Source organism: Miscanthus floridulus, unplaced genomic scaffold (assembly GCF_019320115.1).
Source record: "Miscanthus floridulus cultivar M001 unplaced genomic scaffold, ASM1932011v1 os_2465, whole genome shotgun sequence".
In the NCBI taxonomy this organism is placed as follows: domain Eukaryota; kingdom Viridiplantae; phylum Streptophyta; class Magnoliopsida; order Poales; family Poaceae; genus Miscanthus; species Miscanthus floridulus.
In genome coordinates this window covers 1-25,669 of record NW_027098312.1, presented here as the reverse complement: position 1 = coordinate 25,669, position 25,669 = coordinate 1, and the positions used below count along the sequence as shown (strand labels likewise).

Sequence of the window (25,669 nt, the reverse complement as noted above, 5' to 3'; positions counted from 1 at the left end):
TTCTGTGGTTGTGAGCTAGTGAACTTGATCGATCTGGATTAGCTTGTTTGAACTTGAATCAACTGAGTCTCTTGGAGAGAGTGCATCCCCTTTTATAGAAGAAGGGGATGGACTTACAAGTGAGAGGGAGAGAGTACGTATGCTTCTAAGTCTTGTTGCCCACGCGTGGTGGGTAATAGGATGATGGTAGGCATCCCACAACACTGTTGGATGTCAGATGCATGTGGGAGGTTACGTCATCTTAGTTCGGGTATGGCAGATGTCGTACCTGCAAATACTGTTGATGCCCACAGAAATGTGAGGAGTTTCACCATGTTCGCACGGTACGGTAAACCACGGCGCCCACAACACTGTCGATGCCTAGGGGCATGTGGGGGGCCTTACCGTATGGGAGTTTAATCAGCACCCACAATACTATAGAGGAAAATGTCGGCGCCTACAACATTGTTTGTGTCAGGGCGGTTGCAGAGTACTGTTCCTACAGGTGTACAGAATACGGTCCTTGGTATCGTGGTTTGACTTGAGCGCCTTGCCTTGCTTTCTCCGTTCGTTCCCTGGTCCTTTCCGGGCGGGCGTCCCCGGTCGGTTTGGTCCCAGTCAGCTCTGGTTGCGGCCAGTCGGAGAGAACAGTGAGCAGGGTCTTTGCATACCCCGGTCCGGAGACGTGGGGTCAGAGTCGAAGGTAGTGCTTTGCCAGGCCTTCTGGTCGGAGAGACCGTCCGGAGGCGATTGGAGACCCAAAGTGAGCGCTCGGGTCGGAAAGGTGGGCCGAGTCGACAAGCGGGCGCTGTTCCTCCTTGGCCAGACCTTCTGGCCTGTTATTTAGACTCTTGGGCCGGCCCACGAGTTGCGCGCCGTCTGCTTGGGCCGAGCCTTTGTGGGAAAGCCGGTCCGCGAGGGAACCCGGGTTTTATGAACCCAACAATTACCAAAGGCTCAAACTCTTAAAGTTTACAAATTCACAGAGAATTGAGATCTTACAACTTAAGACAATTGATATCAACTTAAGACTCAATGTACAAGTTGAAAGAACTTATCAAAGGCTCAAACTCTTAAAGTTACAAGTTCACAGAGAATTGAGATCTTACAACTTAAGACAATTGATATCAACTTAAGATCACAGAAACTCAGAGCTTTAGTGCAATGGCTACCTGTCTAGTAAAACTTACCCCTTGTGAGAAACCCTAGACCAGGGGCGGAGCTACAGGGTGGTCCCTGTGAGTCATGGACCACCCTACGCTCGGCTCAATCAAAGCTCACTAGTAATTTGCGCGCACATGGGCGCGCGAGTCATGGCCACAGTTCTATCTAGGAAATAGAATAATGTTGATAACAGAATGAAAATCAGACCCAATATGAGTATGGCAATACGGGCGCCGAATAGAAAGCTGGATTTTCTAAAACAGCTACAAGATATTCAAACACTACATATACATACATGAGACAGAGGGGTGTCTTACACGAACCAGTCCTACACCGGGACGCTAGATGTCCAGATAGTACATAATTTTACACAAAACAGACAGAAACACCAAGGAGGCATAGTTTTCTGAGATGGGCGCTGGGCGCGCGCCCTTGCGCGGGCTAGGCACCATAGATATTTTAAAACAAACTAAATATTCTAAATGATTGGATTCTAAGCATTCTAAACAAATTACACAAGATATACATGTCTTTTAAGCAAAGTAAGCATTCTAAATGACTGTACTGGGCAGAACATCACCATGTCCCGGAAGAAAGATACATCTGATTCAAATCAGTTAATGAAAATTTTAGCAAGCAGTGGTCAAAATCACTGCCTGCATTTTTCAATAAGTATGTAATTAGGCTGTGCGTAGTGGTTACACATACAAACACCGTTCTTCAGATATCACATGCAAAGCGACCTATAAAAACACATATAGGACAGCAAGGTTTAATTGGATACTGTACTTTCAGTTGCAACTTTACATTACTTTTAGATCAGCAAAGGTGGCATAAATTTACTGAACAAACTATTGTCCCCATCGGCTCCAGACCCGGGGATATCTGGACATCAGGGACACTTTACAGTGCATTGAGCTAGCAATAGCAAACCCAGCCAAAAACCTGGCTAGTTCGAGGTCTTCAACCAGTTCACCGAACAATTCTGTCCAAGCTAGCCAAACTGGTGACAGGGCTAGAAGTGCAGACCAAACAGATGCCCAACCCATGAATCGAGGCTGAGGAGCACTACTACAATGCAAGGCACATGACCTGTTCGCTTTTCTTATAATCCGTCTTTTTTCAGCCAGAACAGTATTTTTTCTCTCACAACAAATTAGCCAGAACAATGTTTCGGTTTGTTTTTTCAGCGAAGCGAACGGGGCCACCTTATGTACCGATTCTATATATTTATGGAGGTGGAAAAAATTTAAACAATGGACCACCCTAGGGAAAAAGAGTACAACCCAGCTCCATGAAATTTATTGTCCTTACATCAAAGTCCACAAGTCCAGAATATTACAGTCCCATTACATAAATGATCACTAAGAGACTAATCGAGATAAAGTTATTCAAATGCTTCTTCAAACTCCTTGTCCTCTATATTGTGTTGCAGCCTTGCCTCTACAGCCTCCGAGTCTTTGATGCAGGTGAGCATCTCCACCATCTCAGGCTTCAGCTTCCTCCGCCGCTCCTCGATGATCCTGCTAGTCATACTAAAAGTGGATTATGAAGATATGGTAGACATAGGAATAATTAAAATATCTTTAGCTATGATAGGCAACACTGGATATGTGAGCTGGTGCTAATGCCACCCAGTTCAGAGGTTTAAATCATCATCTAACTGGCTAACAGTGTCATAGTCTAAGTAGAAAATAAGTTCAGAAGCATTAGAAGCTGAAGAAACTTACAGCCTGCAGCAGGGTAGTTGTAGAGATATCTCTAGACATATTAAGAGTAGCATGAAGAGGATGGATACCACAGAAGAACCACTACCATTATCATCATCATAAATTCATCCCAAGCAGACTTTTTCTTACCAGACAGGTTAGGAGGGACAGTCCTCCTTAACCTAACAACTCCATATTTCTCTAGATTGAGTCACTTTTGACCCCTCACACTATCATGGTTGGTCTAATTTTGATCCCAACTACAAAACCGTATGATCCAGGCACTAAAACTTTCAAAAACCCAGTTCAGTTTAGCACCTCGGTGCGATTGAGGCAGTTTGTGCTGACGTATGCCTGGAAAGCCAGCCATGCCGGGAGGGGCGGACCTGGCGAGGTAGGTGGTGTTGCGCGCAGGCAAGGATGGGTAAGTGGTACCAGGGCCAGCCGCGGCTCAACGAGAGGCGGTCTGTGGTCTGCGGCCACGCGCGTAGGCCCTGTTATAGCCGGGGGGCGCGCAGCACGGCCACGCAACGCGGCGGGAAGGTGAGAGGGAGGCGGGAGGTCGAGCACGGAGCCGTGCCCAGGCTCACCTCCTTCTTAAGCGCGGCGCAAGGGTATGGGAGCGGCCAACATGGCGGCATGGGCACCGTGGCGAGCCATGTGCCGCCCGTGGGGGCACCCACCCGCGAAGGGATGGTCTGGACCGGAGCCAGCGCCCGACACCCCGCCTGCACCAGGCCGTCGCGGCCTCTAGGGCCCCCGCTCGAACCGGGATGGCTAGGAGCCTGTGGCTCGCCGCATCCGACTCCTTTGCACTTGCTTCCCGCCCTGGTTCGCCGCATCCACATGGTTGGCTCGACGCCCGTCTCACCGCATCCGCCCCGGTTCGCCGCGGTCGCACCATTGCATGCGGAGCTCGTGCACGGTCGTCACTAGGGCCGCCCGCGGAGCTCGCCCATCCCTACCACCGTCGGAGCTCGAAGCCGCCGAGCACTTCACGCCCATGCTCGCCGAAGCCATGCCGTCGGAGCTGTTTCCTGACCTCGCTGCCGCCGGTCACCGTACTAGAGCTGAGCATCACCGGAGCCGCCCATGCCTTGACTTGCCGCAACGGCCGCACGGACGAGGACTCCCGCTGGAGCCAAACCGCTGAGCCAAAGCTCCTACCGTCAACTCTGCTCTGCTCTCCTTGCTCTGCTCCTCTTTTACCCTCTATTTGGAGCATGGAGGAGAAGACTAAAGACGACGCCCACGCCGTTGAATGCTGTACTCACCCCGATTCCCTGCTCTCCCTTCTCGGTCACTGGCTGCTACACCCCGATTCCCTGCTCGCCTGTTCAGCTCGCACCGACGCCATGGCCGAGCTTAGTTCAGTGTTCATGGCGGATGGCGGTGACGGCAACGCTTCGTCCGAGTGCCCTGGTGGATGATTCTCAGTTGTAGTTTCGTCCGAGGGCTATATAGGGACCTAAGGCACCAGTGAGTACGAGTAATTGGATGGCGGTGGCTTGAGCCTTGACGAATTTTCCATCCAATTAATATCTATGTAGCGGCGCGTCACGTAGGCCACCTACGCGAGCGCGATGAGCCAGTGCCCAGTTGGGTGCCAGCCATGGCAGCGCCATCCTGCTCGGACCGCTCAAGGCGGCACCGGTGCAGCGCCACCACCGTGGCCGTAGGCACCTCAAGCCACGTACTGGTGCACGCCATCGTCGTCTTCCCCTGCACCACCCTAGGATTGCAGTATCAAGCATCAGTGTCCGTACAACTACGCAATCATGGGCTCGCTCCTCTGGCTCGTGCGTGCACGCAACCGCCTTGAGCCGGCCATCCGAGAGCTGCACCGCCTGGCACGGCCCCGTCCTCACGCTGCACTTCCTCTCCCCACGCCCCACTGTCTTCGTGTCTGGCCGGGGCAGTCACCCACCGCGTGCTCGTCCAGCGTGGGCCCCAGCTCGCCAGCCGGCCGTCGGCCATCGCGCCCTTCCAGCATGCTCAATAGCGGCCAGAGCACCATAGCTCCGCACCATACAGCCCGCTCTAGCGCTCGCTGTGGCGGAACCTCAACCTCCGGCGTATTCAGCCCGTCGCTTCGCCCTGGCTCGATGACGAGCTTTGGCGGCCCTGGTTTCTGACCTCGAGCACCGAAGCAAGGACGGCGGGGGCGTAGTGCTTGTCGTGGAGTGCCTCCAGTCCGCTGTGTTCTCGCTGCTCACCCACATGTGCTTTGGCTGGAGGCTACACGCCCGCCGCGGCTCCTGTTTTGACCCGTTGGCCGTGCCACGTGGCGGTCAATGTCAGCATGTGGCAGGTCAAAACTAGGCACACATCAGCTGTAAATCGCCTCAATCGCGCCGAGGTGCTAAAACTAAACGGTTTTGAAAGTTCCAGTGCCTGAACCAGACGTTTTTGTAGTTGGGGGTCAAAATTAGACCAACATGATAGTAGAGGGGTCAAAAGTGGACTTAATCCTATTTCTCCTCATACTTATTGTAAACATCAGTAAGTCTAGCTCTAGTGCCAACCTGGTATACAGTATAATATATATTGGTAAGGCTACCCAACCTCCTCAGAATTCTACTGAAACCTTTCATTTTAGCTCTAGGGTCCAAGATAAATGCAAAAGAATAAAGTAAAGGTATGTCCCTCCAATATTTATTATATTGTCTATCATAGTGTTTAACCACAGGTCTGAGGTGAGTGTCATTACCTTAATTTTTCAGGTGTATAGCAATCTTAACTAGATAATGAATAATAAGTGGAAGATGTAGGATAGTACACACCAGACAATGCAACTGTAGAATCATAAAACAGTTTAAGAAATGTTAGCACTTTTTCTACAATAGCCCAATGTTCATCAGTTGAAAGCAACTGACCACCTTCAGTCCTCGGATAGTGAGCATGCATGAAAGTAGTGAAAGGGGTCTTATGAGGAAACAAATGCTTAAGCATTAGATATGTAGAATTGCACCTTACCTCCATGTCCAAACTAAAATTTTCTAGGCCTAACACCAGTGGCAATGTAGTAACTTTTATATGCAGCAATTCTCTAGTTAGATGAGTTTAAAAAGGATATTGCAGTTCTAAATGTTTCAATCAAAGGCTTAAGAGTTTCAAGGGCCTCCTTAACAATCAGATTGATAATATGTTATACACAGCGCTGATGTAAGAACATAGTATTAACTACATTACCAGATGATGCATTGTCTAATTCAACAGAATCATCTACAACCTCAATACCAGGATATTTAGATAGTACAGGTCTAAGTATACACATGGTAGAAACATTAAATGATGCATTGTCTAAAGTAACAGCAAACACCTTTTCAGTCAAACCATAATCAACAAGCACAGATATAACATAGTCAGCAATGTTTTGTCCATTGTGGGACACATCAATAAGCATAAGACCAAGCATCCTCTTCTCTTGTTACCAATCAGAGTTTATATAATGAGCAACGACACTAAGGTAGTCCTCTTTGGCATTACCAGACTAAATGTCAGAGGTCAAACACACACAATTAACAGTAGAAGAACTAAGAGTCTCAACAAGCTTAGCCTTACGATCAGTAAAGAATTTCACTGTCTCTAGTGATGGTTTGCTTAGAGACAGAAACCTATTTAGGGTTATCAGCAGTTCTAATGTACTCTTCAAATGCATCAGTTTCACCTATATTGGTAGGAACATCTAGCCTAGCAAGTAATCGAACCTAGTTCAGTACGAGCAACCATAGGACAGTAATCCCAATTACGCATACTACCATCAGGATTAAAAGAGATCTAGGACTGAGACATGCGAGTTTTCTCACGCCACTTAACGCATTTATCCCTACAACGACAGAGGTGACCAGTGCCACCACTAGAGAGAGCAGAGTATTATTTATGGCAATGGATGCACTTAGCGCCATACCCGATCTTCTACCTTTGGGCCCTTTTTTGAAGAGCTTCTTGAAGTCGAGCCACACGGCCGAGGTAGAGGGACATGAGCGCTTGGTGTTGTTCTCATCGTCTTCCTCCTCATTTCCTCCCCTAGCTTCTTGATCATCGCCGCCGACATTGATGGGAGCCTCAACGCTATGGCTGAACAGCTCCGCAACGTCCTCGTGCAGGCCATCCTCATCGTCATCTCTGGCCAGCCCGCACATCTGCCTCTCATCGTTGGCACCGACCTCCTCAACCGTGTCATCAGATGAGCCGACCATCGTCACCGGCCGATGCCTGGTTCCTCAACGGCTACAAAAAATATAGTATTAGTACAGATCTAGGGTTAGGGTTAGTAGGTTAGGGTTAGGGTTAGGGTTAGCAGGTTAGGGTTAGGGTTCACTCTTACCTTCGTAGTCGGAGCACCAGAATCGCCGACATCGTCGACAAAGGATGAATCTGGCCCTCTAGTTCCTCAACGGATCCAGCGTCGATGTAGATCTAGAACAAATCAAAGGCCAAGTTAGGCAGGGGAGATAGAGAGATCGAGAGGGCAACGGATCTTACCCGAAATCCGGAGCACCAGAGCTTCCGCCGTCTAGCCAGGTCGATGATGATGACAGAGATGATGAGGTGGACGACAAGGAGAGGATGAGCCTACATCAATGATGCAAGATCAAGTGGGGGTATACTTAGGCATGCCGTGTGCTAGTGCCGGCCTGCATTGGCTTATCGGAGGAGGAGAAGAAGAGAGGAGCCTGATGCCGAGAGAGGAGAGGGAAAGAGGTAGAGTCGTAGAGAGGAGAGCGAGATAGGAGAGAGAGAGAGCAGCGGTGAGGAATGAATTAGGGTTAGGGGAGACTGGCGACGACTTGCTGAAAGGTCATTGTTTAGGTTTTGGTAATTGAGTGACAACTTAAGTGGACTAATTGTGTTTATGTGAGATACACATGTGATTAGTCCACAGGTACATGTGTGTGAGCAACATATGCCATGAAGGTGAAAATGGCTTGGAGATGTTGCAAAGCTCACACATGTGATGATGAAGGAGCTTAAATGCACATGAGACATGACATTGAGTCATGTGATCAAGGTGGAGAAGATCAAGACAAGACTTGGCTTGATGGACCGGTTGCAAGATTGAAGGGCAAGTCGAAGGCTTTGGAGTGATGGACCGCGTGGCGGTGAAGCTTGAGCAAGACTTGGCGCCGATGGACGATGGCAACGGTGAAGAGCAAGTAAAGTCAAGATCGATGAACCAATATGATCATGTGATGATATGAAGTGGATCATATCATTGTTGATCGTGTTGGTGCATGTGTTGCATCGACGTTGGAGGAGATGAAATGGAATGCGCAAGGCAAAGGTATAACCTAGGGCATTTCATTTCACCGCTCATAGGTGTGTAGAGAAGTTTATGACCGGGTTTAGTATAGATGGCCATACTATCAAGAGGAGCAAACTTGTTTGCATATCGGTCATCTAGTGCCACTCGAGTGATCTAACTTTTGCATCGTCGCTAGGATCGAGTGGCGTAGCAAGTTGAGTGGCTAACATCCATTGGGAAATGATTGTGAAAAGCTAACACACATACACATGGTGGTGTACACTTGGTGGTGTTGGCACATTTACAAAGGAGATGGAGTTGGAGTTGATGTGAATCAACTTGGTGAAGAAACTCCACCGGCGGAGTGTCCGCCCGTAGAGTGCGGATAGTCCAACGGTGCCACTAGCGCCCTACACAGAAAAGAGGGTCTCACAGAGTGCACCGGACGCTGGCACTGGAAGTGACCGGATGCTGGCAGGGCGCATCTGGTCAGGCTGACGCATGGTGACGCAGGAGCTAGAGTATGACCGGACGCTGGGCTATGTCCGATCACGTGCGACTGGACGCGTCCGATCAAGGCCGGTACCTTACTGTAAACGACCGGACGCTGAGGGTCCAATGTCCGGTCAGTTGAAGCTGCTACATCTGGTTAGAAGATGACCATTGAGATCGGAAGAATGCCATTGAACGTAGGTGACACGTGGCTGTCATCGGGCAACCGAACACTGAGGTCCAGTATCCAGTCAACACGACCGGAGCGTCCGGTCGACCCGACTGTTGCCCAGTGAAGGGGTAACGGCTAGTTTAGCCCTTGGGGCTATAAATAGAAGTGGCCTTCGGCCATGGCTAGGGCTGAGCACCTTGGGGGACTTTGTGTTCATGCTTAAGAGTGCTTAGGAGCCCTCATCTCACACATACTTGATAGTGATCATTCAATTGTGTGAGTGAGTGATTCTAGTGCGATTGCATTATGAGGTTGCATCGAGTGGCACTAGGTGATCGAGTTGCAAGCCAGTGGTGCTTATTACTCTTGGAGGTTGCCACCTCCTAGACGGCTTGGTGGTGGTCTCCGTCGAAGCCCGCAAGAAGCTTGTGCGGCGCTTCGGAGAAGTGCTTTGTGAGGGGCATTGTGCTCGCCCCATGGGAGTCGCAAAGAGCAACTTTAGTAAACGTGTCATTGAGCTACCCTCACTCAAGGGGTAGGTTCTTGTGGCGCCCGATGTGTGGGCTTAGCGGGTGATGCTAATTAGCCGCCGAACCACCAAGTGAGCGGTCGACACAACGGGGACTAGCGTGTTGGCAAACACGTGAACCTCGGGAGAAAAATCATCGTGTCAACCTTGTTCTTCCCATTAGTTTGCATCCCCGTTACACAAGCTTGCGTTTACTTTCATATACATTAAGCTTGTGTTATTGCTTTTATAATTAGTTAGCTTGTGTAGCTTGCTAGTTACCTTCATGCTTGTGTAGCATAAAAGTAGCTCCCTTACGTGGCTAATTTGGTTTGTGTAACCTTGTTGGTCACATTACTTAGTTTGTATAGCTAAGTAATTGTGCTCTCTAATTTGGCATTGGTTGCCTTGTTTTTGAGCATTGCTAGTGAGCTTAGTTGGCTTTGTGCTTTTGCTTACTAGCATGTGTAGGAGCTCTCTTGTTGCTTAAAGTACTAGTGGCATAGGTTTGTGTGACCTTGCTTCTAGAATATGTTAGGAGAGCTCTAACTAGCCTGGCACCTTTATTGCTTGATTAGTATCTTTGAAAGGTGCTAGAGAACATAGTTAGAGGGATATAGTCTTAGCTAGACCGATAGTTATAATTCTGCACTTGTTTCGGTTAGCCGACACGATTAATTTTAGAAAAGACTATTCACCCCCCCCTCTAGTCCACCATCTCGACCGTTCAAGTGGTATCGGAGCCCGGTCTCTCATTTGTGGTCTTCACCGACCTGAGAGAATGGCGTCTAATGGGCTTGATATTTGTGAGGCACACATTTTTTATGGCACAAACTTTACACTTTGGAAAAATCACATGCTTGATCATTTTCGTGCAAAGGGACCTAAATTTTGGTGGGTTGTCACTTGTGGTCTCACCCATGTCTTGGATCATAGAACTCTAACCAAAGCTCAAAGAGTCCTCTATGAATTTGATGCACATGCTTGTTGTTTTCTATTGGATGCTTTACATTTTGATTTGATGAAGCAAGTAAACTACAAGGGGACCGCTTGTGAGATATGGGAGTCCATCAAGGAAACCTTCAGTGATTCCTCCACATGGGATGATGGCAAATTCAAGGAGGATGAGCCCAAAAAGAAGGTGCATGAGTGTGTTGAGCATAACCACAATTCGGTGATCGTGGAAGATTGCTCCACCTCATGGTCAAGTGATGATGATGATGATCGATCTACTACAAGTTCACTTGACAAGGTTGATGATGATGCCACAAGTGTTGTAAGTGATGATGCTACCCCATGCACACTTGATGGTGATGATGGTTCATGCTCAAGCCATGATGAAGATGCTACTACGAGCTCTCCAACTACATCACCACATTGCTTCATGTCATAAGGTGACATTAAGGTATCAAATGATAATGTGGTTGATCATGTTGATTCATATGATGAGCTTGTTAGTAGACTTGCTAGCATGACCATGTCTTTAGAAAATGAGAAAGCTAAAACATTGGAATTAGAAAATGAAAACTCATTTCTAAAGAACTCTTGTGAAGAACATAAGAAATTACTTAATGCTTATAAATCTTCACTTGATGAGCTTAAATTAAATCATGAGACACTACTTGCATCTCATGATGAATTATTAGAACAACATGCTTCTCTCATTAAAGTGTTTACAAAGAAACTTAAAAATAATGAGAGCTCATCACATGGGTCAATTGATCAATCACATATTATTGCTAACCCTTGTGATGTAGGCAAGAAGCATGTATCCACCTCTTGTGATGATTTATTAGATATGTCATGCTCTTCACATATAGATGCTTGTTCTACTTCCATGTCTTGTGAGACTAACATTTTGAAGGAGAACATTGAGCTCAAAAGTGAAGTGAAGAAATTGAGCAATAAGTTAGAGAGGTGCTACAACTCAAAAGTCACCTTTGAGCATATGTTGAAGACTCAAAGAAACTATGGTGACAAGTGTGGCCTTGGCTTCAAGAAGAAGATGACAAAGGGTGAAAGAAAGAGAGAAAGAATGATGAAGAAGCTACAACAAAGAAAGCTCTCTCATACCATGTGCTACCGATGTTATGAAGTGGGACACCTTGCAAATGGTTGCCCTAACATTGAGAAGCTCAAGAATATAAAAGAAGAAGAGAGGCTAAAGCATGTCAAGTGCTTCAAGTGCCGCACTTGGGGTCATCTTACCTCAATGTGCCCAACCAAGCAATTGGTGAAGCAACAAGTAAAAACTCAACCAAAGCCACAAGTTGAGCAAGAGAAGACACCCCAAGTTCAAATCAAGATCAACCATGAAGATGGTGGTGATGTGATGATAAAGAAGAAGAAAACAAGAAGGGGTGGAAAGGCAAGGCATCCAATGCAAACTCAAGATGCCAAGATGATGAGCAAGAATGAAGATTATGCTCACATCAAGTGCTTCAAGTGTGGAAGTATGGGACACTTTGCCTCTAAGTGTCCTACCAAGCTTGAGAAGAAGGCTCAAGCAATTCATGAGAGGCAAGGCAATGAGAAGCACCATATGAGCAAAGAAGAGAAGGCTTAAGCAAAGAGAAAGTGCTACTCATGCCGGGAAAAGGGGACACATGGCACATTCATGTCCCCTAGATGATATTTCTAAGCCTATTTCAATTGTTGATAATAATATGCTTAGAAATGATGGCAATGGTACCTCATTGGTTGCAATTGCAAAATATCCCGCTATTCATACTAAGGCTATGCCTAAGTATGTTGCTCCTAACTTGAGAGGACCCAAACTTGTTTGGGTACCATCAAAAAGGTGGATGATTGTTTGTAGGTACCATCGGCATTGGAGACTTGATTAAGTTGATCTCACATTGTTCATCATATGTTGAATCAAGTTATGAAGCTTAGTGCACATCATTATCCCAATTGCCATGACAAATTGAGTAAAGTCCAAGTGCTACAACATACAAGTGTCATATTCAAGTAGTGGTGATTCATTGGATATATTTGATGACTTGCAAATAATTGAGTTGAAGCTTGCTAGTTGGATGATCATGAGCTAACCAAGGTATATCTCTTGTTGATCATTTCATTTTGGTGCATATAGTTGATTGAATTGGATAACTATGTAAAGTTGCTTGCTATAAAGTTGATTGAATGGATAATTGCTTAGTAATCAAGTTTGGATTGATTTGTGTTGGATAAATTCATGAGATGACATTTCGTAAGTGATTTGAATGGATATATGTCTTATGGAAGTATTCAAACAAGTTTAGCTTCAAGTTTGATTCATATTTGATGAAGAATAGCTCAATTGTTGAAATTCTGTCCTATATTGCAAAATCTGAGCTAGCCGTTAATTTAGCCATGTTTGAGTATTGAAAACTTATTGGATTGGCATAAAAATCGTGTACATGCTCTAGACTTATGGTATAAGATGCTGTACAAATTTCATAAGAATCGGATAAGAAATGCTTCGGTTTTGGAGTAGTTTCTGTCAGCTATAGTGCAGCTGTTTTCAGCATGTAGCAGTGGTGTAAGAATTGAAATTTGGCAGCAATCTAGAAGTCAAATGAAGCTCAAATTTTTACAACTGCTAGATAACTTAGTAAAGAACATCTCCACCAAATTTCGTGGTATTTGGATTTGTACTTTGGTGGATATGCTTATTTCTTTGAAAGGTACAAAATCTGTCAGAAAAGTGACAAATATTGGATTGATCTAGAGTCACTTTGATTGAAAGGTCCTCAAGTTGAAAACATGTTTACAAGTGTTTGAGGTACCTAAGTTTTGTTTTGAGATAATCTAGAAGCATGACAAGAAAAGAGTACAAGGCCATTTGATTGTAGAGTGTATTTTGCACATATTTGGTACTCAAATTAGAAGATCAAGATCAAACTCAAGATGAAGTTGAAGGTTAAGTTCTAATAACTATTGGAAATCATTTGGTAGAAAGCAAAGGACTTAAACAAGAAGAAAGAAAGGACTTAAAGAAGGAATCAAGGTTACTCATCAAGTTAAGTCCATCACTTGGATCAATCAATCAAGTCATTTTCAAGTGAGTATCAAGAATGATTCTTGGAAAGAGGTCACTTCTCCCTAGTATAGGGGCTTGCCGCCTATGTGTAGGTAAACCAAGTGTGGTACTTGGAAGGCTAACATGGAAGTGATGATCCGAGAAATATTTGAGATGCTTAGTTGAAGCAAATCAAAAGGGTTGATCAAGAAAGCAAGCAACACCCAAAAGAGAGCTAGTCATGATATTTCAAGTGGTATTCTCAAATTGATACTCTCATGCAAGCAAAGATCAAAAGATAAAGCAAGTCAACCACAACAAGAAAGTGCACTTGATCATAAGTGGTATTCATTTCATATGGGTGAAGAATGAAATTCACATGGTATCTATTGGTCTTCACCAAGATTATAATTGGACTTCACATTGCTATTGGAGTAATGAATTGGAATCTAGTGACTATCCTCTACTCCAACATAGCAAAGGTATCATTGTAATGTGCATGATCATTTCATCCCTTACTAGTATGCGGTTAGTGCATATAGTACATGCTTCATAGGATCATGCATAACAAATGAAATGTTTAAATTCATAGCCTACCACTATTGTTTGGATGATTACCTTGATCTATGGTTAGTATATGAATTTGTTCATGAGCTAGTAATCCCAAGTACTTGATCTAATTTGGATATTGCTACCAAGTGACAAGTACAACATTGGCAAGATAACCCTTGCAAGAGGTGTGAAGAAGCTTGTCATTGGTTCAAACCGGACTTGAAAGCTTAGGCAAATCAATTTAGTTCAAGTCAAATCATAGAAGCTCATGATAGTGATAAGAGTACAAGCACAAGACAACAATGCAAATGGATATCTAGTTTGTATGTTTAAGCGGTATCTAGACTCAAGTATTTCATCAAGATTTCATAAGTGATGTCTAGATCATCTCACAAGTGATATCTTATAAGTGGTACTCATAAAGATAGCAAATGTTCAAGAAATGGTCTCTATTGATAAATCCAACAAGTGGTTCTATACTAGAAGATTATTTCAAATGGTATTCACTTCATACAATGGTATTGTATCTATACATAATATCAATCATGCAAGACGATGGTTCCACAAGTGATCCTCAACTTTAAGTGATCATCAAATGAAGAATGCATCCCTCACCTACAAGAGCTCAAGTGTATCAAATGGATGACCCATGCTATCACATAGGGGGAGGTGTCACACAAATTGATATCAAGATCAAAGATCCTATGTGTGTTATCTCAAGAAGCCCTACATAAGTTACAAGTGGTATCTTCAAGTGGTGTCATTCCAACAATCAAGTGATGTCCATAAAAAATGCAAGATTCAAGCCTCAACCATCTACCCCAAAATGCATACCTTTGCATCAATGAGAAGCACACCTTTTATGGAAATTGATGACAAAGGGGGAGAGATTGTACAAAGATATGAAAGCTTGATTGAATGGGGGAGAGATTGTACAATGGGAGAGATGAGATATAAAAGAAATAGAGGTTGAACATGGACAAAGAGGGAGCAACATTAGAGAAAAGAGAAGGATCAAAATTCTTGGACAAGAGAAGCACACAAGTAGGGGGAGGAAGCTCATGAACTTTGATTGATTACATTTGATATGTGCATATTCATGTGCCAAGTAGGGGGAGCAAGCTCATGAACTTTGATGGATTACATTTGATATGTGCATATTCATGTGCTTGCTTGCATTGCATAAGCTTTTAAAATTTAATATGCATACTTGTGTGGTGTATGCTAGTTGTAGAACTTGAATGGTGATTTGATAACTAGCATGCATAGGATGATAGCTAGACACTTGGTATACTTTTCAAGTAATGCTAGTACCTTGCTTTTAATGTTGATCTCACAAGGTATCTAGTGCTTTTATTGCCAAGTAATGTCTAGCTAACCATGGTGCTAAGGATGAACTTAAAGGTGCAACTTCGATTGGTACACGCTTCAAAGGTTTATTCTATACACCTTAGCATCATTCGATAGTATTTACTCTCCCACAATTAAAATCTATGCATATGTGTGAACTTAAAGTCAAACACTCTAGCACATATGTAGGGGGAGCTAATACTACCATTTCGGATTTGTGGTACTTGTCCAAAATCATTTTCACATGGTAAAATTGCTTGGGCAAGCAACATGAATCCAAAAGAGCTTAATTTCCATATCTTTGTAGAGTTGTCATTAATTACCAAAAACGGGGAGATTGAAAGGTCCTTGTTTGGTTTTGGTAATTGAGTGACAACTTAAGTGGACTAATTGTGTTTATGTGAGATACACAGGTGATTAGTCCACAGGTACATGTGTGTGAGCAACATATGCCATGAAGGTGAAAATGGCTTGGAGATGTTGCAAAGCTCACACATGTGATGATGAAGGAGCTTAAATGCACATGAGACATGACATTGAGTCATGTGATCAAGGTGGAGAAGATTAAGACAAGACTTGGCTTGATGGACCGGTTGCAAGCATGAAGGGCAAGTCGAAGGCTTTGGAGTGATGGACCGCGTGGCGGTGAAGCTTGAGCAATACTTGGTGCCGATGGACGATGGCAATGGTGAAGAGCAAGTAAAGTCAAGATCGATGAACCAATATGATCACGTGATGATATGAAGTGGATCATATCATTGTTGATCGTGTTGGTGCATGTGTTGCATCGACGTTGGAGGAGATGAAATGGAATGCGCAAGGCAAAGGTATAACCTAGGGCATTTCATTTCACCGGTCATAGGTGTGTAGAGAAGTTTATGACCGGGTTTAGGATAGATGGTTGTACTATCAAGAGGAGCAAACTTATTTGCATATCGGTCATCTAGTGCCACTCGAGTGATCTAACTTTGCATCGTCGCTAGGATCGAGTGGCGTGGCAAGTTGAGTGGCTAACATTCGTTGGGAAATGTTTGTGAAAAGCTAATATACATACACATGGTGGTGTACACTTGGTGGTGTTGGCACATTTACAAAGGAGATGGAGTTGGAGTTGATGTGAATCAACTTGGTGAAGAAACTCCACCGGCGGAGTGTCCGCCCATAGAGTGCGGACAGTCCGACGGTGCCACCAGCGCCCTACACAGAAAAGAGGGTCTCACAGAGTGCACCGGACGCTGGCACTGGAAGTGACCGGACGCTGGCAGGGCACGTCTGGTCAGGCTGACGCATGGTGACGCAGGAGCTGGTGTATGATCGGACACTGGGCTGTGTCCGATCACGTGTGACCAGACGCATCCGGTCAAGGCCGATACCTTACTGTAAACGACCAGACGCTGAGGGTCCAGCGTCCGGTCAGTTGAAGCTACTGTGTCCGGTCAGAAGATGACCGTTGAGATCAGAAGAATGCCGTTGAACGCAGGTGACACGTGGCTGTCATTGGGCGACCGGACGTTGAGGTCCAGCGTCCGGTCAACACGACCAGAGCGTCCGGTTGACCCGACAGTTGCCTAGTGAAGGGATAACGGCTAGTTTAGCCCTTGGGGCTATAAATAGAAGTGGCCTTCGGCTATGGCTGGGGCTGAGCACCTTGGGGGACTTTGTGTCCATGCTTAAGAGTGCTTAGGAGCCCTCCATCTCACACATACTTGATGGTGATCATTCGATTGTGTGAGTGAGCGATTCTAGTGCGATTGCATCGTGAGGTTGCATCGAGTGGCACTAGGTGATCGAGTTGCAAGCTGGTGGTGCTTGTTACTCTTAGAGGTTGCCACCTCCTAGATGGCTTGGTGGTGGTCTCCGTCGAAGCCCGCAAGAAGCTTGTGCGGCGCTCCAGAGAAGTGCTTTGTGAGGGGCATTGTGCTCACCCCGCGGGAGTCGCGAAGAGCAACTTTAGTAAAGCGTGTCATTAAGCTACCCTCACTCAAGGGGTAGGTTCTTGCGGCGCCCGACGTGCGGGCTTAAGCGGGTGAAGCTAATTAGCCGCCAAACCACCAAGTGAGCGGTCGACACAACGGGGACTAGCGTGTTGGCAAACACGTGAACCTCGAGAGAAAAATTCATCGTGTCTACCTTGTTCTTTCCCGTTGGTTTGCATCCCCTGTTACACAAGCTTGCGTTTTACTTTCATATACATTAAGCTTGTGTTGTTGCTTTTAGTAATTAGTTAGCTTGTGTAGCTTGCTAGTTACCTTTATGCTTGTGTAGCATAGAAGTAGCTCCCTTGCATGGCTAATTTGGTTTGTGTAACCTTGTTAGTCACATTACTTAGTTTGTGTAACTAAGTAATTGCGCTCTCTAATTTGGCATTGGTTGCCTTGTTATTGAGCATTGCTAGTGAGCTTAGTTGGCTTTGTGCTTTTGCTTACTAGCATGTGTAGGAGCTCCCTTGTTGCTTAAAGTACTAGTGGCATAGGTTTGTGTGACCTTGCTTCTAGAATTGGTTAGGAGAGCTCTAACTAGCCCGGCACCTTTATTGCTTGATTAGTATCTTTGAAAGGTGCTAGAGAACATAGTTAGAGGGGTATAGTCTTGGCTAGACCGATAGTTATAATTCCGTACTTGTTTTGGTTAGCCGACACGATTAATTTTAGAAAAGACTATTCACCCCCCCTCTAGTCTGCCATCTCGACTCTTCACTTGCTATATACTACTACGGGCATCCAACTGCAAATCCAACGGTCAGGGAGGAGCGGGGGTGGGGGCGGAGGCATCAACAGCTGGCAGCAGAGGGGGGAGAGCCGTGCCGAGGCCGTGCTGGCCTATTTAGCCGTGCCGTGCCTGGGTCGGCACTACGGGCCGACATTGCGGCCCAGGCATGGCACTACGGCCGTGTCGTGCCGTGCTTTTCAGTGCTGTGCCCGGAGCGGCCAACGTGCCTGGCCCAGCTGGCCAAATATATATAGCACGTATCTGCGTGGTGAGCACACAGCGAACTATTCTTTCGCCTTTTACTAAAGAATACCATGTGCATGTGGCAACAAGCAGCATACGCTAAATTTTAGAGGGTCCACCTCTTTCAGGAGGGGCCCAACAAATTAAGTTGAATATTTATTTTTTATAGTAATAAAAATATTTATTTCATATTTATATTGTATTATATTATATAGTTAATTATAATTATAGGATTTACAATTAATTTTATTTACTTATTTATTAATTTATTGTTGTATTATTATATGAATAATGATATTTTTCTAGTTTTTATAATTTATATAAATTATAATAATATATTTATATTTATATTTAGTATAAATTATCTGTTGTTGCAATAAGGTTCCAATTTACTTTTAGTATATTATTGTTGTTATTTTTCCTTGCTGTAATTTGTAATATGTTAGTTTTGGAAGGAGACAAGCAGAATGTGTGGCATTGTGCTCAGTAAGTGTTACTCTCCTTGAGAAGGAAACGCTGAAGCAACAGCTCACTAGATTAACAGGAAGGACCGAACACTTATTGAAAATGCCGAAACAACATCTCACAGAATAAATAGAGGAAGGACCGAACACTAATTCAGAAATGTGAAAAGCTTGTTTGACTGAAACAGTGAACATTAGCATGGTTCGTACATACAGCGCACATTGGGCCTGGGGCCATGCAATTTCTGGTTCATGGGCCCAAAATTAGATACTAGCAGTATCTTTTTAGGCCAGTTCAAGGCCCAGTTCTTTCTGGGCCTAGCACGGATTCCATTTCACAATTATCCTAAAGCCCGATCCATCTTGAGTGCCTCGTCAAACCCTAGAACCGGAACAAGTCGTTGTCAACGAAATCCAGAGCAAACACGTGATATCCTTCTGAGTAAATTGCACGGCCGGTCCTTAAAGTATTGTGCGGGTTTCGTCTTGGTCCCCAAACTACGAAATCGCATGTTTGGTTCCCTAATGTATTTAAGTGATCTAATCTAGGACCAAAATAGACACGAGGAGGGTTAGAAGTTAACGTGGTCGTCCACGTGGACATGATTTAAGCGTGGACATGGCGTATGGGGCAGCAGAGGCGGCTGGCTTGGCCACCGCTTCGCGCGGCCATGTCGTCGTCGAAGCGGTGGACGTCCTCCTCTGGCACAGAGCTGCCAGGCCGGTTGTCGACGCTCCCCGCCTCCGCGCTCCTCGCCAGTCCGCCAGAGTGTTCGACGCTCAGTCTCACGATCAGAACCAGCTACAACAACATCCCCCGTCGCCGTCTCGATCACTCGCACGCTCTGGCCATCCTCCTCCACCGGCAACAAGAGTGGCAAGAGCAAGGCCCCGCCTGCACCGCCGTCTCCCTTGTCCTCTGAGCCACTTTCGTCGCCGTCCACATCCGTGGCCACACTCGTGGACCACCTCATCAGAGATGACGCACCACGGGCTCTCTCCCGACAACGCAGCTGCCACCAAGCTCCCGCGCTTCGCCGACGTGGACACGGAGGCCAGGAAGATCAGGAAGCCGTCGGGGATGAAGGGCGGCGCCGGCCACCCCATTTGGCCGCTCCATGCGCTTCCTCCCGTCCACGAGGCCTGCGGGCGTGACGCTCACGCCGGGCCGCGTCGCGCCGTTAGACCTCCGTAGGCTCACCAACGTAGCGCCCCTGGACGTCGTCGCCGACGTCGCCAGCTCTGGCTTGGAGTGCAGCGACGCCTCCAGGGGCTCCGCCACCACCACGCCGAGGACGGCCTCCACCAAGCCGCACTCTCTGTTGCTCCCGCGCACGGGCTCCGTCCGCCAAGCCACGCTCTCGCCCACCGCGTCCATCCAGCCTTCTGACGCGAGCCATCAGGTCCAACATGCAGCCGTTGGGCGCGCATTGGGAGCGACCTTCGAACCAGTTCCTCGACGAAGTTGGTGGCAACGTCACCTTCTCCACCGACCCCAACATCCACGATGCCAACGGCAGGGTGCTGGGACTCAGCCCCTGTTTGACCAGGCGAGCAGCTGCTCTGGAAGGTCATGCTCTCAACTTCACCAGCGTCATGGGTCGCGTGCAGTTCTAGTTCGACGCTGATGGGAATGGCGCTGGAAGGCGGCGGCAGCGCTGGAAGGCGACGGCAGCGCCGGGTGCGTGAGCGCGGCGCTCGGGACCGCGCCGGACACCGCGTTGCCTATGAGGTCCAGCACCCCACCGCGAGCAGCGCGGCCAGTGTCGCGACGCTCAGCGGCCTGGAGAAGGAGTTGTTGCGCGCCGCGATGAACCAGAGCGATGGCGGCAGCGTCCCCGATGTGCCGAGCAACGAGCCCGACAGCGTGTTGCTGCTCACATCGAGGTGGACCAGCGAGCGCATTGCGCCCAGCCTCAGCAGGGGCCCCGCGAGCGCGTTGTGCTGCAGCTCGGCTGCATCAGGGCGCTTAGGAGCGCCAACTGCGGCGGTACCACCCGCCCCGCGGCCACCCGAGAGACACCGCCGAAGAAGCCGTTGCGGGAGAGGTAGAGCTCCTGCAGCGTGGAGGAGGCGGTGAACAGGGACCCCAGGATGGTGCTAGAGGAGGCGTTGCCAAAGAGGTCGAGGATGCGGAGGCTCGGCGGCAGCGGGACCCCCCGGGGAGCTCGCCGTGGAACCGTTGTCGGCAAGGGACAGCGACGCGAGGAAGGGGAGCGGGACAGAAGGGCCGTGGGGCGCACCAGAGTAACCCACGGGGTCGAGCGCGGCGCCGGTGACGCGGAGGTAGGAGGAGTTGGTTGCGTTGACGTCGACGCGGGCCAGCGTGGCCTGAGCCACGGGAGGCGCAGTAGCTTGTCCATGGCGGCGTCATTCGTCATTGCTGGCGACGAGAGCACTCGTGCAGCACGGCTATGGCAGAGCGACAGCGAGGCGCGACCACGGATGCTTCTACTGCCTAGGGTGACCCCGAATCGAGAGAGAGAGAGGCAGGGCAGATCGAGATCGAGGGAGGACGACCACGCGCAGCATGCGTCCGCCGCCATGGCGGCTATCCTCGCTCTGAGATTTGGCCTGAGGGGCCTCTACCTTGGATGAGCAGCGGCGAATCTGGTGGAGAGGGGGAGAAGGCCTTGGCACAGCTGGAGTGGAGGGGAACCAGACAATGGCGAGACGACGGCGTCCGTGCGCCAGCGTCCTCCTCCGGCTCCGTGCGCCAGCAGCTGCACAGCACGCCAAATCATGTCCACATGGACGACCACGTTAGCTTCTAACACTCCTCGTGTCTAACTTGGACGTAGATGAGATCACTTGAATACATTAGAGAGTCAAACGTGCGATTTCGTAGTTTAGACCCAGATGAAACCCTCCCAATACTTTAAGGACCGGTCGTGTAATTTACTCAATTGTTTAATTGCCTGTATGCAGCGACGGAGCCAGCGTGGGGCTGGGGGGCTCTAGCCCCCTACCGATCCTGGGCACGTGGAGCCCCTCTAAGTCTTCCCTTAAAATTTTATATGCATATATGTATTAGATAGGAAAGGCTAAGGTTAAGAGAAGATAAAAAAACCTCTATTCTTTTGTTCAGCCCCTCCTAAATTTTTTTCTGCTTCGTCACTACCTGTATGCATATTGATCACCCAGTTTTACATCTGAAAATTACTGGGAGTAATTGAGAATCAGAAGTGACAGAAATATAATATTACTTGCAGCAATGGATTTCGTTACTACTTCCTGTATGCAATGAGACAGTGACGAATGCAGTGTTTTCTGTGTGCAAGTATCTGATGCTGTCGCTCTCCTGCTGTGCCCAACTTGGCTGCAACTGCAAGCGTTGGTGAGAAAGAAATTTGTGCTGCTGCGGCGTCTTGGATATGTATGCGACGACCGGATCGGAGCAGAGAGCTGCCGTTTTCTTGATCTGCTACGCCGTCTTCGTGTCGATCGTTGGCCAGAACAGACTTAAGAGGATAAGAAGGATAGAGTAAATTACACGGCTAGACCTCAAAGTATTGGGAGGGTTTCATCTGGGTTCCTAAACTACGAAATTGCACGTTTAGCTCTCTAATGTATTTAAGTGATCTCATCTAGGTCCAAGTTAGACGCGAGGAGTGTTAGAAGCTGACGTGGTCCACGTGAACATGATTTGGCGTGCCGTGTAGTTGTTGGCGCACGGAGCCGGAGGAGGACGCTAGCGCACGGACGTCGTCGTCTCGCCATTGTCTGGTTCCCTCCGCTCCAGCTGTGTCAAGGTCTTCTCCATCCTCTCCACCAGATTGCACCACTGCTCATCCAAGATAGAGGCCCCTCGGGCCAAATCTCAGAGCGACACCCCCATGGCCGCCGGACGCATGCTCGCGCGTGGTCGTCCTCCCTCGATATCGCTCTGCCCTGCCTCTCTCTCTCAATTCGGGTCACCCTAGGTAGTAGAAGCATCCGCGGTCGTGCCTCGCTGTCGCTCTGCCATAGCCATGCTGCACGAGTGCTCTCGTCGCCAGCAATGACGAATGACGCCGCCATGGACACGAAACTGCGCCTCCCGCTGGCTCAGGCCACGCTGGCCCGCCCCGTCGACGCAACCAACTCCTCCTACCTCCACGTCACCGGCGTCACGCTCGACCCCGCGGGTTACTCTGGTGCGCTTCCCGCGGCCCTTCTGTCCTTGCTCCCCTTCGTCGCTCGCTGTCCCTCGCCGACAAACCGTTCCACGGCTGGCTCCCCGCGGGGTCCAGCTGCCGCCGAGCCTCCGCATCCTCGACCTCTCGGCATGCCTTCTCCGGCGCCATCCCGGGGCCCATGTTCACCGCCTCCTCCACGCCTGCAAGAGCTCTACCTCTTCCGCAACGGCTTCTCGATGGGGTACCGCCCGCTGGCGCTCCTGGGCGCCCTGACGCGGCTCGACGCTGCAGCAAACGCGCTCGCGGGGGGCCCGACTGAGGCTGGGCGCAATGCGCTCGCTGGTCCACCTCGATGTGAGTGGCAACGCGCTGTCGGGCTGGCTTCTCGGCGCACCGGGGACGCTGCCGCCATCGCTGTTCGTCGCGGCGCGCAACAACTCCTTCTCCGGGCCGCTGAGCATCACGGCGCTGGCCGCGCTCCTCGCGGTGAGGTGTGGCTGGACCTCACGGGAAAGCAGTGTCCGGCGCGGTCCCGGGCCGCCGCGCTCGCGCACCCGACGCTGCCGCCACTGCCACCGCCTTCCAGCGCCAATCCCATCGGCGTCAAACTGGAACTGCACGCGGCCCATGACGCTGGTGATGAAGTTGGCGAGCATGACCTTCCAGAGCAGCTGCTCGCCTGGTCAAACACGCGACTGAGTCCAGCGCCCTGCCATTGGCATCGCGGATGTTGGGGTCGGTGGAGAAGGTGACGTTGCCGCTGGCTTCATCGAGGAACTGGTCGAAGGTCGTGCCCAACGCGCGCCCCAACGGTTGCATGGTGGGACCATGATGGCTCGCGTCGGAAGGCTGGACGGACGGTGGGCGAGAGAGCCCACTGCGTGTTGCTCGATCCGAGCAGGCAGACGGAGCCCGTGCGCGGGGGAGCAACGGAGAGTGCGGCTGGTGGAGGCCGTCGGCGTGGTGGTGGCGGAGCCCCTAGAGGCGTCGCTGCACCCGAGCCGGAGTTGGAGACGTCGGCGGCGGCGTCCAGGGACGCTGCGTTGGCGAGCCTACGGAGGTCTGACGGCGCGACGCGGCCGGCGTGAGCGTCACGCCCACAGGCCTCGTGGACAGGAGGAAGCGCATGGAGCGGCCGAACGCGTGGCCAGAGTCGCCCTTCGTCCCTGCGGCTTCCCGATATCCTGGCCTCCGCGTCCGCGTCGGCGAAGCGCGGGAGCTCGGTGCAGCTGCAGTGTCGGGAGAGAGCCCGTGGCGCATCATCTCTGATGAGGTGGTCCGCGAGCGTGGCCAAGGACGTTGACGGAGGCGGTGGTGGCGCAGAGGACAAGGGAGACGACGGTGCAGCGGGGCCTTGCTCTTGCCACTCTGTTGCCGGTGGAGGAGGATGGCCAGAACGTGCGAGCGATCGAGACGGCGACGGGGGATGTTGTGGCTGGTTCCGATGGGAGACTGAGCGCCGAGCACTCTGGCGGACTGGCGAGAGCGCGGAGGCGGGGAGCGGCGACAACCGGCCGGCAGCTCCGTGCTGGAGGACGTCCACCGCTTCGACGACGACATGGCCGCGCGACGCGATGGCCAAGCCAGCCGCCGTCCGCCGCCTCTGCTGCCCCCATACCACCATGTCCACGCTTAAATCATGTCCACATGGACGACCACGTCAGCTTCAACCATCCTCGTGTCTATTTGGACCTGGATGAGATCACTTAAATAAATTAGAGAACCAAACGTGTTATTTCGTAGTTTGGGGACCTTGACGAAACCCGCCAACTTTAAGGATCGGCCTTGCAATTTACTCTAAACAATTCATGTTATACAACCTGTTCGCTGATTGGTTTCTGGGCTGACAAACCCAGCTGATGCTGCTTTCTTGTGAGAGAAAAACACTGTTAGCTGGCTAATAATCCCTGGCTGAAACCAAAAAAAGCCAACAAGCTCATAATTGTTATGGTACTTTCAGACAGAGTCTTTACAGGCCATCTGGACTGGACAGCAACTCCCTTGTAGCAGTACTACATACTATGTGCAGTGTACCGACACGTTGTCGCCCATATACACAATAAATCCGACAAAATGACAGCGGTTATTGGTTCATCATGTGACTAATCTCCATATCAACCAACAATTACCCCATTGGCGGCGCGGTGCAGTGCAGTGCAGTTCAACTGCAATGCAAACACTATTTGCCCAGTAAATGTGTATCTTTCGCCTGCCGAAACTAGTGTCGTCAGAGAGTCGATCACGGCCCGATCGTGCCCGTGTCGAAGTACAGCGTCGTCCCGGAGGATGATCCGCCTCCGGTGACGCCCTCCATGAGCGCGAACCGCATGTCCTCCGATGGCTTCCAGTGCCGCTTCCGCTGGTTGATGAACCAGTTGTTTATCTGTTTCGGGTCCAGCCCAGTCATTGCCGCCAGCCTCACCTTATCCTCTTCCTGCAAACGCCACCGTATCAATATCATCCCCAAGATATTGACATTTGAGCAATGCTGATCACAGATTTGACATTTGGGCAAGGAAAGATCAAAGGTGTGTGTTGTCAGGATGTTACCGTAGGGTACGGCCAGCGGTAATGCGTGTTCCACCAGTCCATCAGCGCCGACCGAGCATCCTTTGGTAGCTTCCCTTTCTTCCTCTTCTTCAGGAACTCGGACCGCAGCCGGCTGAGACGGCCGCTGTACTTCTTCAGCAGCATCTCCTTGAGCTCACGGTCAGCCAACCGTGAGCTGTGCTCCTGACCCAGGTCCGTCGCGTCTGTGTCTCCTGAGCTTGGTTTGTCCTCAGAAGACCCCACCATTTCATCTTGATGCAAAAAATTCCAAATCAGATTGCAGTTTTCAACATAATGGAAATGATAGGCAGAATATGGTGGAATGGGCATCATAAAAAAAAAATTAGGACAGTTGGACAGCAGATTGGATTACATGAGACTAATGCAAAACAGTGAGACAAGATGCCA

The 25,669-nt window shown here is 49.0% G+C and overlaps 1 protein-coding gene and 1 non-coding gene across 2 annotated transcripts; one reads left to right on the top strand and one right to left on the bottom strand.

Moving 5' to 3' along the window:
* The first annotated feature begins 18,145 nt into the window (after positions 1-18,145).
* LOC136534982 (U5 spliceosomal RNA) lies at positions 18,146-18,264 on the top strand. The gene has a single exon (XR_010778893.1). It is a non-coding gene; the product is annotated as a U5 spliceosomal RNA (small nuclear RNA).
* A 6,360-nt stretch (positions 18,265-24,624) lies between these two features.
* Positions 24,625-25,513, bottom strand: LOC136534980 (homeobox protein knotted-1-like 5). The gene is made up of 2 exons (XM_066527325.1): positions 25,262-25,513; positions 24,625-25,145 (listed from the first exon to the last, which is right to left on the bottom strand). The coding sequence occupies exons 1-2, from the start codon at positions 25,505-25,507 to the stop codon at positions 24,951-24,953; spliced, it is 441 nt and encodes a 146-aa protein (XP_066383422.1). The 5' UTR covers positions 25,508-25,513; the 3' UTR covers positions 24,625-24,950.
* Positions 25,514-25,669: the final 156 nt, after the last annotated feature.